The sequence below is a fragment of the Mustela putorius genome, unplaced genomic scaffold, assembly GCF_011764305.1.
Source record: "Mustela putorius furo isolate JIRA1106 unplaced genomic scaffold, ASM1176430v1.1 tig00000585_pilon_pilon_pilon, whole genome shotgun sequence".
Lineage (NCBI taxonomy): Eukaryota > Metazoa > Chordata > Mammalia > Carnivora > Mustelidae > Mustela > Mustela putorius.
This window is the reverse complement of record NW_025421424.1, coordinates 178949-191910: the sequence shown is the minus strand read 5'-3', so window position 1 is coordinate 191910 and position 12962 is coordinate 178949. Positions and strand designations below refer to the sequence as shown.

At 56.8% G+C, this 12962-nt stretch overlaps 2 protein-coding genes and 1 long non-coding RNA gene across 4 annotated transcripts; all 3 read right to left on the bottom strand.

Annotated features, from left to right (window-relative positions):
* Positions 1 to 3878: 3878 nt before the first annotated feature.
* On the bottom strand, positions 3879 to 4543 carry LOC123392523. The gene is made up of 2 exons (XR_006607243.1): positions 4326 to 4543; positions 3879 to 4147 (listed from the first exon to the last, which is right to left on the bottom strand). It is a non-coding gene; the product is annotated as an uncharacterized LOC123392523 (long non-coding RNA).
* An 11-nt stretch (positions 4544 to 4554) lies between these two features.
* On the bottom strand, positions 4555 to 8258 carry LOC123392542 (ral guanine nucleotide dissociation stimulator-like). The gene is given in 8 exon segments (XM_045081982.1): positions 4555 to 4860; positions 5500 to 5574; positions 6031 to 6102; positions 6716 to 6785; positions 7296 to 7339; positions 7341 to 7400; positions 7763 to 7978; positions 8205 to 8258. Coding segments are annotated over 8 exon segments (819 nt in total). The 3' UTR covers positions 4555 to 4632.
* An 8-nt stretch (positions 8259 to 8266) lies between these two features.
* Positions 8267 to 10961, bottom strand: LOC123392514 (ral-GDS-related protein-like). 2 transcript variants are annotated; one of them, XM_045081793.1, is made up of 3 exons: positions 10796 to 10961; positions 9264 to 9457; positions 8267 to 9090 (listed from the first exon to the last, which is right to left on the bottom strand). In XM_045081793.1, exons 1-3 carry the CDS (start codon positions 10945 to 10947, stop codon positions 8651 to 8653), a joined length of 786 nt encoding a protein of 261 aa, XP_044937728.1. In that variant the 5' UTR covers positions 10948 to 10961; the 3' UTR covers positions 8267 to 8650. The 2 variants fall into 2 exon arrangements, with proteins under 2 accessions (XP_044937728.1, XP_044937729.1); XM_045081794.1 differs by having other exon boundaries at positions 8267 to 9087.
* Between the last annotated feature and the right edge of the window lie 2001 nt (positions 10962 to 12962).

The following is a 12962-nucleotide window of genomic DNA, read 5'->3' as shown; positions in this document are numbered from 1 at the left end:
AGTGATATGTGTCCATTGTGTGTGGGGGGACGGGGGTTCTTCATTCTTGCTCAGGGAGTTGGGATCCTGAAGCTGGTGTCAGGAGAACCTCCTCTGTGTTCCTGTTCCCCTGGTGCCCTTGTGGGGCCTCCCTTTCCTTCTCTGGAAGACGATGAGAGATCCAGTTGTGCAGTGTTTTCCAGAAGGCCCTCTAGCTCCAGTCTTCCAGGGGCTAGAAATAGCCAGCTTTGCTTTAGTCCACCAAACACGGGGTAGCAATATTTCCTTCAACTACTTCATGAGGACACACAACCAAGTAGAATGGAAATACCAGAGGAGCGTAGCTCCAAGGGGACGTGGGTGAAATGCTTTTACGACAGCCAATATCATAGGAAGGTGTGTTTTTTCTGTGATCACAGAGGTGGGCACTGGCCTTTCCATATCAACAGATGTCACTTTTGTCTTTGGGCTCTTTCACTGATCTTTAATGTGCATTCACGTACAGCCTGAGGAGACCTGATTGGGAAACTCTCAGAGCGTAATCTCATCTTCCATCTCCTAATACCCACCTTTCAAAGACAATTTTGAAAATACAGTCTAATGGACGTAGAGTATTTTCGTCGTTTCAGTTGAAGAGTAGGGATTCAGGAGTTCTGTATGTGACTCCGTGCTCAGCACAGTAAGTGTCTTCTTAATCCCCACCCCCACTTCCACCCCTCCGCCCACCTGGTTCCCACCAGTATGTTCCCTATATTTGAGCCGGTGTTTTTGATCGCCTCTCTTTCCTGATTCCCTTTATTCTTTTCTGTTTCTGAAAAGTCACACATGAATCAAAGCCCATGTTAACAAAACACCCACGGATGTTAAGTCTTCCGTCTGTATCTTGGTCTGTGTGAATTGTGGAGAAGAGACCACCAGGTTCGGTCCACAGTGGCTCCCAGGGTTCCCCATCCCTGCTCTGTACCTGCCTGTCTCTCCTCTGAGCGGTTGCTGAAAGGTTTCTGACCAAGGGAACATAGGGCAAGAGATGGTCTTTGACAGCTTCAAGCTTTCATGACCAAACCCGTTGTCACTTCCCTGGGACTCTCTTGTGTTCCATCGCTTTCTGCCCAGTATCCCGGAACTTGGCAAGCCAGCACTGGTGTTTCGAATGGCCTTGCACAGAGGCCACAGTGGAAGCAGCGTAGGAGTGCCCAGGCTACTAGGGAGAAAGGGACTCAAGCTCAGGATTTCGCTTCCACTGAACAAACTGTCTTTCCTGCCATCCTGCCTCCCTATACTCTGGAGGAGAAGAGGAGGAGAGGCCTGTGGGGGGTGGACCAAGCCCTGCCTGGCTGTTGATCTTCCTGACAATCAAACACCTGTTTGTGGCTGCCAGACGGTTGCCATCGATCTCTTCCTGGTGGTGAAAGAGAGGACGTTTTTTGTCCAGTGGTCCGCTGGCAAGTTGTCTCTCCGTGTGCTCCGGGGACAGGTGGCCGGGGCATTAGCTGCGAGCATGCTGGAAGTGCAGAGTGTCAGGTCCCTCCCAGGGGTACTCAGTCGGAATCTGCCCTTTGCCGAGAAACCCTGGGCATCAGAGCCTGAGAGGGTCGTCCCCCCAAAAGCACTGTGGAATGTTCCACAGAGGGAACGCGAATGGGCCACCTTGATCCACCAGCGGGGAAGGGGTGGTTGTTTCCTGGGCCCTTTGGGCCATTTCTCTCTGCCGAGAACCCCCTGAAGGGTTGATTCCCCAGTGGCCCTGGTGGGGATGGTTCTGGGAGAAAGGAAAGAACACCCCCCAGGCTGGGACTTAGAGTCGAGATGGAAGCTAAGCCTGCACCCAACAGCAGGAGCTCCAACTCGCCCAGGCTGAGCGACTGCTCAGGAGCTCTGTGTTGTGCTTTGGCTAGGTCCTTATGTGTCAGCTGATGGTATTGGGGATTTTTCTTGTGGTGCTGGATCCTGTCTTCTTAGATTCCCTGGCGCTGTATCTGCAAGGTTGGGGACCCTTGGCGTGTGTCCTTTTTGCTTCCATGTAATTTTGGACATCCTCTTTGGATTCCGGGTTGACCCAGTGCTGGTTGGGTAGCATGTAATTGAACTTCCATGGATTCGTGGTCTCTCCAGGGTTGCTCTTAGGGTTCATTTGGCGTTCCGTAGCATCGTGCTGAGAAAAGATGCGTGGGATGATATCCATCTCTTGGAGTTTGTTGAGACTTGGGTTGTGCCCTAACGTGTGATCTACTCTGGAGAATGTTCCATGTGCACTGGAAAGCACTGCGGATGCTGCTGTTTCAGGGTGGAAGGTTCTGCATCTACGTGTTGAAACGGGTGCATCCCTCAAAGCCATAGATTCCTTGTTGATTGTCAGTTTGGATCCTGTGTCCATTAGCAGATGTGGGGTGTTAGAGTCCCCCACTGCATGGTACTGCTGTCAAAGGTGACTTAATTTGTTATGCACTGTTGGATGCCTTTGGGTGCTCCCCTGGTGCGTGTCTACATATTTCGAGATGTTCTCTCTATTACATGGCCTCCCTTGCGAGGAAGTAGTGTCCTTCTCTGTGGCTTCGTACCTCCCCCCTTCGGTTCAGAGTCTGTTGTGTCTGGAGAGAAGGATTCCTACCCTTGCTTCGTTTCGCATCATCCATTTGCATGATAGATGCTTCTCCCCCCCTGCTCACATTCCCTGTGTGTGTTGGTCTACCGTGTCAGGCGAGTTCCCCATTTCAGACAAGTGAGTGGAACATGGGTGTGTCACCTGGTGGATGATGGAGACCAGGGACTTCAGAACCACCTGGACCTGACAGTGCCCTTGGCCAGCCAGGAGAGTGTGGGGTTTCTCTGGTCAAGGATCCGAACCTTTATCCTGGCAAGGGAGAACCAATCTCTGCTCCATCAGGCCCCAGCCAGGGAGCAGTGGCTACCATGGACCTGACCAAGAGGGTCAGGGGCCTGAAGGGCCCCACGGCCTTGCCAAGAACTGCGTAAGGAAATGCAGGATGGCTGGACATCCTAGCTAATCGGTCAGCATAGATGTGAATAGAGCCAGGGACACCTCCCAGTTTCTTTAGTTTTTCTCCAGCCTCACCCAAAAGAAGCAGGGAAAAGGAATCCAGAGATCCTGGATAAGGATCCCAGGGGGATTCCAGTCTTGGTAAAGGGTGAACCTGGAGAGCCTATAGGGAAACTGAGGACGGGATGTCCTGCCTGCCCTTCTTCCATTTACAAAATATCTTCCTCAGGTTTTGGAGCTTCCACAGGCAGGGTTGGATCTCTTTGCATGTGTTTTCCCTACATCGTGCTGATGCAATTCAGGAGACTGAACTCGACAACCGTCAGTCCCAAATACTGGGTCCAAACCCACACAAGCACACGCACACATAGCATATCCCCAAGGAAGCAAGACATCGTCCTCCTTGCTTTAGAGGGGAGAGAAGCAGCCCCCCTCTCCTGGGCAGCACATAGTTCTGGGGAGGGGAAGGAACTCTCCAGGACTCTCCTGGTCAGGGTATGTTGCCTTCCTGGGGAAGGACCTGCAACGTCTCCATCTCAGGGGTCCTGAGGGCTGTCTCTGCTGTTTGCCCAGATGCCTGACACAGAAATGAACCTGTCCTCTGAGGAAACGGCATTTGGAGGTGCCACCAGTATTGAGTAGTGCCACCAGAAGTGAGGAGGGCTGGCTCCTCTCCTTTCTGCCCCCCCATTGAATAGCTGCTGACTCTGTAAGATTTCTGGGTTCAGGAATGAAGAAGAGAGTCTGTACACGTTGTACATTACCGTAGGAAATAAAAGAACCAAACGCACACGTGGGCAGGTAGAGGAGAAAATAAAAACCTTTATTATTATTATTATTATTATTATTATTACTATTTTGGTAAGAAAACTTGAATCCCAAGGGTTCTCATTCCTTTTTGTTGTTGTTGTTGTTGTGGTTAAATAACAACCCTTTATTTATATTCAATATTGCCCCCTCCAGAACAAGTAATTCTGTAGGGGAGAGGAAGGGGTGTTGAGCAGCGGATGGGGCTCGTGCACCACAAGTAGCCCAGGGGCCGAGGGGCAATCCTTGGCTCAGCCAGTGTGCACGGGTTCAGGTCTGATGGTGGCTGTAGCCAGTGGTCCTGGTGCTTGTGTTCTGCTGGCCAGCTAGGACCGCGGCTCCAGCTGGCATGACAGGGTGTAGCTAAGGACAGAGGGACACCTGTGAGTTGAGCAGCAGCTGGCATTCAGGAGTCCCTCCCAGGGTTTTCCCACAGCTGGTGTCTGGCTGCCCAGGGAGCCCTAGAAGGAGGATCCCAGGCGGGGCCAGCAGAAAGAGTCCACCCCGCCGTCACCTGACCCAGCTCCTGAGTGGGCCTCACCTGTCATCCTCGCTGAGCCGCTCCACAGCCCAGAACCAGGCCGTGAATGGATGCTGGGGCTCTAGGCAGTAATTCTCTGCCGCCGCCTGGAGCAGCATGATGTCCGTGAGGACTCGGTATTCCTGGGCCGGGAGAGAGGCACAGGATGCACCCCGAGCCTGGGTGGGGAAGCTACAGGGCCAGGTGAGGGCCGAGCAGCGGGACAGGGGACGGGTCCTGGGTCTGGCACACATGACCACCCTCCTGCATGCAACTTCATCTGGTCCCAAACTGTTCTCAGAGGCTAGTAGAATTAGCCCCTCCTCCATCAAGGGAAGTTCTCCTTGATGCCCTTCTGGATCCCTACTGACTGACTCGATGGGTCCTGCACTTCATTCTTAGCAACCTGTCCCAGGAAATGGGAGATGGAGGGGAGTGGATGGAGCCAAGCAATGTTCTTCCCAGGGGCGTCTCTGATAGGGGTTGCCTGCCCTTCCCTACAGCCAGGGCTACGTATGCTCACCTTATTCTTTTTGCGGTGGTTGATCTCATTGCCCTGGAAAGCAGACAACCGTTGTCCTTCAGAAAGAGGCCCCCGGTCAGTCCTAGCACCTTACACCCGCCCGTTCTGAGGCTGCGCGTAGGCCAGGACCCAGGAGGGGGCCGCCAAGCCACACACACAATGAGACTGGGGTTAGGGCAAGCCCTGGGGTCCAGAGGAAGGAAGACTGGGGGCTGGTGAAAGGGCTCCAGGTCAGCCCCCTGCAGCACAACAGTCTGTGGTGACTGAAGGGAGCGGCAGACGCCTCAGGCAGGCAGGGCCTGCTGGGCTCCTGAAGTGTGGCTGATGTGCAGGGTCCTGACTTCACTGTCCCCGACAGGCAAGGTCTGAGGGAGAGGCTGCAGCCCATGCACACAGAGCGCATGCAGCTTCACCTTCAGGATGCGCTGGTGCTTGCCCAGTCTTGGGCCACCCGTCTGGGTGCAGACTCCCTTCCCTCAGCACGGAGATGGGCGCAGAGTCCCTTCCCTCAGCACTGAGATGGGCAAGAGATGCCAGTTCTTAGGGGCGGCTGTGAGGCTGTGGGGAAGGGAGGTCTCCGAAGGACTCAGAGCTCAGGGCTCAGTCCGGGGACTCTCTGCTCCCTGTCCTCAGGACTCTGGTCCCTCCTCCACAATCCTCAGGCTCACCCACCTCCAGGTAGTCCTCCATTGCTGTATCCAGCACCACCAGGTCGCAGAGGAAAGTGCCAAGGTATGGGACGACACCCTGTGTCATGAGGGGTAGGTTTGGGATGGATGAGTCCCTGCTGTCTGGTGCCCACAGGGGCCCTCCCCGAAAAGACTTCAGCGTCCTGGCCCACCCCACTTTCCCACATGGAAAAGGGCCTAGGACCCTTAGTTGCTTCCCCTGGATTCGCTTTCCCCTCACCCTCCCAGAACATCAGACTCCTCCTAATCCCCTCCAGGGCCTGCTTTTTGAAATTCAAAAAAAACCCCTGGCTATGGAGCCCTGGGCCCCTCCCCAGCCCCAAATCCATTCTCTACCCAGCCTGCTAGACTACTTCCTCCTGGTCACTGGGGGAAGAAGACATTGAGCAACTGTGGTGGCAGGAGGTGGAGCTGGAGTGGCAGGTCCCACCTGTCCTGATCTGGATGCTTCTAGCCCTCAGGGAGGAGCCCCTCTCCCCTGGCCTTGGAGGCCCTGTCCCTCAGGCACACTCACCTTCTTGGGCAGCCCCTTCCGCGCTCTCTGCAGCTGCCTCACCAGGCTGGCCAGTTTATTCGAGGGCCGCGTCTAGAGGGGCCAAGGACAAGATCCTTGAGAGCAGAATAGCCTCAGTCCCCTTGCGCCCACCGTCTTTGACTGCAGACCCTAGCCGTCCGACCTACGTCTGCTGATACTGACGCTCCATTCCCCTGAAGCATGCCACGAGTCCTTGTAGAACAATCTCAGCTCCCCCATTCAGTCCATGGGGGACCTGGAGCTTGGAGCCTGGCCTCCCTGAGCCTGTTTTCCCATGGGCAGAAGGGGGAACTCCACCTACCTCCTGTGGTCTCCTGAGCACTCAGGATCCTCTTAGGATCATCATTTTTGTGGCCCACAACCCATCCCCACCCCATCTGTGAGCAGGGGCCTGTCCTCTGGGCTGTCCGCGTTCATGTGGGCCCCCAGGTGGACCTTCTCGGTGGACACAGAGAGACCTGAAATCTAGCCTAGGGAGTGTGGATGGGCAGCACCCGCTTGTCCCAGCCCCAGGGGGAATCTTCAGCCCAGGCTGTCAGCACATTCCTGCCAAAGGCTTCTGCTCCCCGAGGAATGCTTCAGGCCATTCCCTACTTCATCCACACAGGATCATGCCTCCTCACACCCCTCTCCTGTCCTTGGAGCCCTGCACCTCCCGTGCTACCTTGATGAGTAGTTCCCTGCCCTGGGGGTTGTCTTCTCTGCAGAGCTTTTGGAATGTTCGGAAGCTCTTCCTGGAAGAGAGGGAAAGAAGTTAGGCTCAGGGGAGTCCTAAGGTGGCAGGGTAGAGTGCGAGTCCCTTTTCTTGGAGAAGCCCCGCATGTCCACGGGGCTGGCTGAGGGTTTGCTCTGGGCTGCTCTGAGCACTGGGATCTTCGTAGGACATGGGAGGGAGTTCTCCTGGGCGTCCCCCTGGGCGTCCCTTCCCAGCTTAATTGAACAGCTCGGTTTGGGTGGGGTTCTGGCTGAACCATGGGCAGAGACTTCAGTGGCTGCCAAGTCACCACGTGGAAATATGGGATTCAGCTGAGGCCAGGGTGGGGCATGGAGGACATTGGATTTCTCAAGCAAGAGGCCTGGTGGCCTGTTCCCCAGGAAGGCTGAGAGGAGCAGCCCCGGGCCCAGGTCCTTTGGTCGGGGTTTGCTGCCTCCCAGGAGGTCCAAGCTGACTGAGGGGGGCAAAGGACAGGCCTGTGGGAGATCCCGCCTCCATCCTGGTCCCTCCTGCAGAGAAGCCTCCTCACCTGGAAACGTTGTCCCATGTCCTCTGCAGGCGGTGGATGGGAGGCACTCTGCAGAGCCGCCAGGATGGCACGCAGGGAGGAGTAGTTCCCTAGGATCTGACAGGCCTGGGGGAGGGAAGAGAAGGAGCTGTCAGTGGGAGAGCAGGAGCCCCAGATGCTCGAGAGCTTTAGTGCCCCCCTCGGTTTAGGGCTCCCCCACGGGTGAAGCTGATGTCCAGGGAGCTGCAGAAGGGCACAGGTCAGCCCTAAAGAGGAACACTGCTGGCGAGAGGGAGGATTTTCCCTCACTGCAAAGGAGGAGTCACGTGGGAACTGAGCGTCCCAACGTTGGGCCATGCCCCCGGGAGGAAGAGCCTAGGGACCACAGGCCTTAGAGCAGGGCCTTCAGCCCTGAGAAGGGAGCAAGACAGAAGAGCAGTTCCCGAGGCTCAGGAGAGCCTCAGGGAGCTGGGCCTCCCACAGCATACCTTGGCCACCCGGATCCAGTGGCCCACCACCACGGCCCTGTCCCGGGCTGTCATGCTTGGGTCGCCAAGGCACGTGGTGACGATGCAGCTGGCCACAGCATTGAACTGGGCGATGGTGGCCCGGACTGTGGGTGCCAGGTGCTCGTTGCCAGGCCTGTTCCTCCGGGACCAGACGGAGCCCAGGCACTGATGGGGCACCACCTTCTTGAACAGCTCCTAGGGGACAGGGGGAGGTGTGTTGAGCCCCACACATGTTCGCCCATGCAAGGCTCATGTCCTCGGGAGGGGTCCCAGGTCAGAGCTGGAGCTCAGGAGGCTGCGAATGTGGCCGGAGCCTGCTTAGAGAGCCTGGACTTCATGCCCCTCTTCTTCTCCGAGGGAAGCCAGTGCGGGATGCCCCAGGAGCCAAGAGAGGCAAGGGAAGGGAGGAAGGCGTGTGCACCCTGATCACTCCATGTCCAGGGGGCCGCTCCAGGTGGTGCTCCCAAGGGGGCATCTCTCCTCCTCCAAATGCTCCTCCCTGCGGTCCCTGTCTCCTTTCAGGTGCCCATTGTCACCTGGTGGCTGAAAGCATGGCTTTCCGTGTCTAGCCTGTCCTTCAGGACGCATCAGATGCCTAAGCCCGGTTGATGGTGCTCAGGCTCCCAGGCAGATGGGTGGGCGACCCGTGGACGGGATTGCACCCAGGGAGCTGCCCTCCTCCCCGCGGGGGACCAGAGCCTTCCCATTTACGGGCTCTCGCTTCTGACTCATTGCATCTGCGTGGTACCTCTGCCTCAGTCCTTCTCCGTGCCTGTCTCCACAGTCCGCAGCTGGACAGTGAAAGCTCAGGTCTAAAAACCCTGATGGGTTTCCCCGGTCGGTTAGGGCTGCAGCTGAGATCTGGCCCTATATCCTAGGAGTCCACATCAGGGAAAAGCCGGTATAGGGCAGCGGAGAGCAGAAGAAAAGCCGGCCCTGCCCTCCTGCCCTGGGGGCCCAGCTGCTCACCGCATCCATGTAGGTGAGCTGCTCTGCCACCAGCTTGGGAGGGAAGTCCAGGAGGTCAGGCTCCTTCTCTTTGAGCCGCTTCTTGGGTTGGCAGGATGCCTCTGCGGCTGGAGTGGGCTCAGTGGCAGCTGAGACAGCTGGCGTGCAAACTCCCAGGCAAGCCGATGGCCCAGCCGTCTGTGCCTCAGGACCCGGCGACCATCCGTAACCTAGGAGCCCCTGTTCCAGTTCTGGAGCAGCCGGTGGAGGGGAGGCTGGCTCGGACCCTGAAGGTGATGGCTGATGCAGAGCCAGGGTTGCCTCTCGCTCCATGGGAGGCTCTTTGGCCGGCTCAGCTGCTGGAACGCGTCGCATAGCGGACACGGGGGTGGGAGTAAGGGGAACGATTCAGCCACATCACTGACACTCCATGTGCCTTTCCCTGAACAGGACGGACCCCGTGGCCTTTCAAGGAATACCCAGCCCATGAGCCCCATCCCAGATGGCCTTCCCAGCTTGCAATGCCCCTTACCCTCCGCCTCAGCCTCTGTGAGCTGCAGAAGTTGCCGCTGCCTCAGCGGAACGGGGGCATGGGTGTTCAGGTCCCGGTCATGCCACGTGACGTGCACATAGGCCCCCTTGACCTCCACATGGGCAGTGTGCAGGGACTGCCCGATATCCTGCCGTGTCTGCTCGGGCCAGGTTCCCAAGATGGGACACAGAGTGCTGGGGAAAGTCAAATGTGGGGCAGAGTCAGAGACCTGGCCTGCCCTTCCTTTTCCACGCTACTCCCACAGCACCATTCTTTCGGTGTGGGCCCCACAGAATGGCGCCAGCCCACGTGCAACCCCTCTGGAGCTGTCCTTGCTGACTGCTGACCACGTGGGATGAGGGAGGGACCTCCCATAGGTCTGTCCTTTGGCCCCTCAGTCATGCATCCTCCCTGCGGACCAGTGTCTGGGCTTTGGTTGGAGGCCGACGGCTGAGTGGTCCGGTCCCCACCCTTTCTGTCCTTGGCCCCACTGGCGGTGGTCGGCGGAGGTGGGTATGGATAGGGGCAGGCGGAGCAAGAATGGACCATCCAAGGGATGGCTGTTGTAGGCACCAACTCAGCCCACAATGGGCTCTGCTTCCCAGAGTGCTTGGCATCCCGTCCACACCTCTCTCGGACTCTTTGGCTTCTTCAGAGGAAGCCGCCCCACTGAGCTCTCCCGTGGAAATCGAGAGTCCTGGGAGATCCATGGTTCTGAACATCCCTCGCCAGCAACATCCCCTGTCGCCTCCCACCCTGCTCTGTGGAGGCAGCAGGACCTCCTCTGGCACCCAAAGACCTATCCTGTTCTTCCTTGATCGTAGAGGTGCATCCTCGTGGTCCCAAGAGAGGTGGATCCATTCTTCCCTAGAGTAGGTCACAGAGATGCCCCATCTGATGAACGCTAGACATGCGTGCTTAGGATGTGGAGAGTGCCTATGTGACCCTGGGACGAGAATGGAGACCCAGACATTGTCTCTACGTTACCCATTCACTGCTCTTGGTGACTAGAGAGTGCCTGCATTCCTAGGTGCTTAAGAGCCATGATTGAATGAAATCATCCCAAACAAGACTTTGCAAATCCTGAGTGGCCCTTGGGCTGCTCTGCCTGCTCCCAGTGTCCCCTCGACCTGGGCACATAAAGGACCACAGTCAGGAGCAGCTAGATGGCATCTCAGAGGTCCTTTGCCAATAGGCAAGCTGCCAGCTTTCCGTTTCCTTTCTACAGACCCAGAAGGACCACAGGCCTGTGAGGGTTGAGCCTGAACGCGTCTTCCCTGGAGAGGGAAATGTTCAGCGCGAAGATGCCCAGCATGTCCAGCAGCCCTTTCTGCAGAGCCGGGCCCCAGAGAGGCGCGTGCCATGTTTCCTCCCATGACTCCCTGCAGTCGCCCTACGAGGTTCATCCTCTTAGCACCTCCACTTTTCCGGGACAGGAGAGGGAAAGTCAGAGAGGTGCAGTGACATTCCCAAGACCTACAACTAGTAGACGGAAGGCTCCCCCTTGTGCTGGCTATGGGGTGGGCACTCACCTCGGGAACTGCTGATCCAGGACCTGCTGGGCTGACGTGAACATCTGATAGATGGAGCACATGGTGGTGACGTTTGAGAGGCTTCTATCCGGGAAGGATAGCAGCAGGGAATGTCCCCATCTCTGCACTGCGCCTTCTCTGAGCGCCAGCATCGTGCAGGCCTCGTCCGGGGAACAGGGATGATGCCTTTTCCAGCAGGCAGACAAGGGGGCGGGGGGGGGGGAGCAACATAGTCAGCTTCAACGCCGTGAAGCCCCAGGAAGAGCAGGGTCTGGAGCTCAGACTGCATCCTCCCATCCCTTTGGGAACTTGGGCAAGACGACGAGGGACTTGTGTGCCCACCCAGAAAAAAAGGTTCTTGGCTGAAAACCTAAAAGCAACCTCCAAAGGACCCATCTAGGCTTAAATGTACTGGTGCCTTCAACATGTGTGGTTAGCTGGACAGCAATAGCCTGTCTGTCTCTTCCCAGCCTGTATGAAGATCTGTATGTGTATGCCATGGAGTCCTGAGGAAGGAGCCCTGCTGTCGAGAGGACAAAAGAGAGGTTGAGAATCTCCAAGCCTGCTCAAGATCATCCGCGTTGGGTCTGAGATCTGTCCAAAGCATGGGCTGCATGGCATTTCGCCTATGCTGATGCGGTTTGGCCTGTTGCTGTCAGGGGCAGAAAGGTTCAGGGGGAAACCACCTTCCTTGGCAGGCCCCAGGGCAGCCAGTTGTGTCTAGTCTGGGTTGTGGCCTGGCCCCGGTCATCTCTGGGTCCTGAGACTGGCCATGAACCTGGGCCCGTTCTCACCCCAGACCAGGACTGGATGTTGTTGGTGGCCTGAGGTCCCTGCTGCTTGTCAAGGGAGGTGGAGTAGCTGAAGCCTTGCAGCAGCTCATGCCAGAGCCAGCTACCTGGGCCAGGAGGCATCGGAGGCCTTCCACCCAATCTTTGGGTCTACGGTCTGGCAGATGGAGTGACCCAAATCATCTGTGAGGACCCTTGAGGTGCCCGTTCCTTGCAGCATTGCTGCAATGGGCAAGCAATTTGAGTCACGTCAAGTTCCAGCAGCAATGCTAGACCGAGTCACTGTGGCAGACCACGTCCTTTAGGGGGGACTGTGAGGACCTAGAGGGAAAGAGCCTGTGAGCTGGTGGACCTCCTAGGATTCGATGTGTTCTGAGAGATGATACATTCCAGAAAGACCTGTAGAATGGCTTGATCCCACCGGCCCTTTGGTAGGTTCAATCACCCTATCTGGCATGAGGATTTAGAAGGGCGTGGGCCAGTTCTCCAGAACCCAGCTGGGTTCTCCACAGCTTAGCTGGCATGAGTAGGGAAAATCGTAAAACCCGTGGGAAAAGGCCCAGATACTCATGGCTTCGTGAAAAGCAACACAAGGCCAGAGGAAAGAAAACAAAACAACTTCCCCCCCATGCCACGGAAAGCATTCACTCTATTGTCTACCAGTCCCACGTAGGTGAAGAGTGTCTTCCTCCCTTACTTACTCATAGGTGTGGCATATGTGCGGAGGTGTGGGTTACTCTGGGGTGGGGCCGGTGGAATAGTCAAGTGGAAACACTCTGGGAAGGCCCCAGGTTTGTCCCCATCGTTGCATGGGGGCCCTGGGTGTGGAGGAGCTTCTTCCTATTCTCACCTCAGAGCAGCACTGATCCTGGGTGGCCTGGGACACCTGACCCTTGTCCAGCGAGTTGGAGTCGTTGAAGTCCCCAGCCAGCTCATTCACAGTCTCTGGGGTGCAGCTCTGAAAATGCAGTGCCCCATAGACACAGGGCCAAGAGCCATTAGCAGCCTCCCGGAACATTGCCACCAGGGGACACCCCCACTAGACATCGTGTTCTCCAGTTCAGGCTAAGAGGGATGGCTGAAAAGACATCGAGCAAGGAGGTAGCCAGAGGACACTCTAAGGCTCATGACTACCATGAGCCTTATCATTGTGTCAGCCCTCCCCTTTTCATCCAGCCTGCTATGACCTGGGGTATGAACATGACAGATGGGTCCAGCCTCCAACACCAGGCAGCTTGCTTCTGCCCAGGAAGGGCATATCCCTCATCCCCTGTCCCCACTTCTACAAACACACACACACACACACACACACACACACACACACACAGAGAGAGAGAGAGAGAGACGCGCTCCCACACAGTAAGGGACAGTGGTGT

Excerpts from the sequence above, each read along its gene's own strand:
- LOC123392514 (XM_045081793.1), bottom strand. The coding sequence starts at position 10,947 with ATGCTGGCGCTCAGAGAAGGCGCAGTGCAGAGATGGGGACATTCCCTG. Across the intron at positions 9,458-10,795 it reads CTGGATCAGCAGTTCCCGAG|CACTCTGTGTCCCATCTTGG; the intron begins GTGAGTGCCCAC and ends GACTTTCCCCAG. Across the intron at positions 9,091-9,263 it reads CACAGAGGCTGAGGCGGAGG|CAGCTGAGCCGGCCAAAGAG; the intron begins GTAAGGGGCATT and ends GACGCGTTCCAG.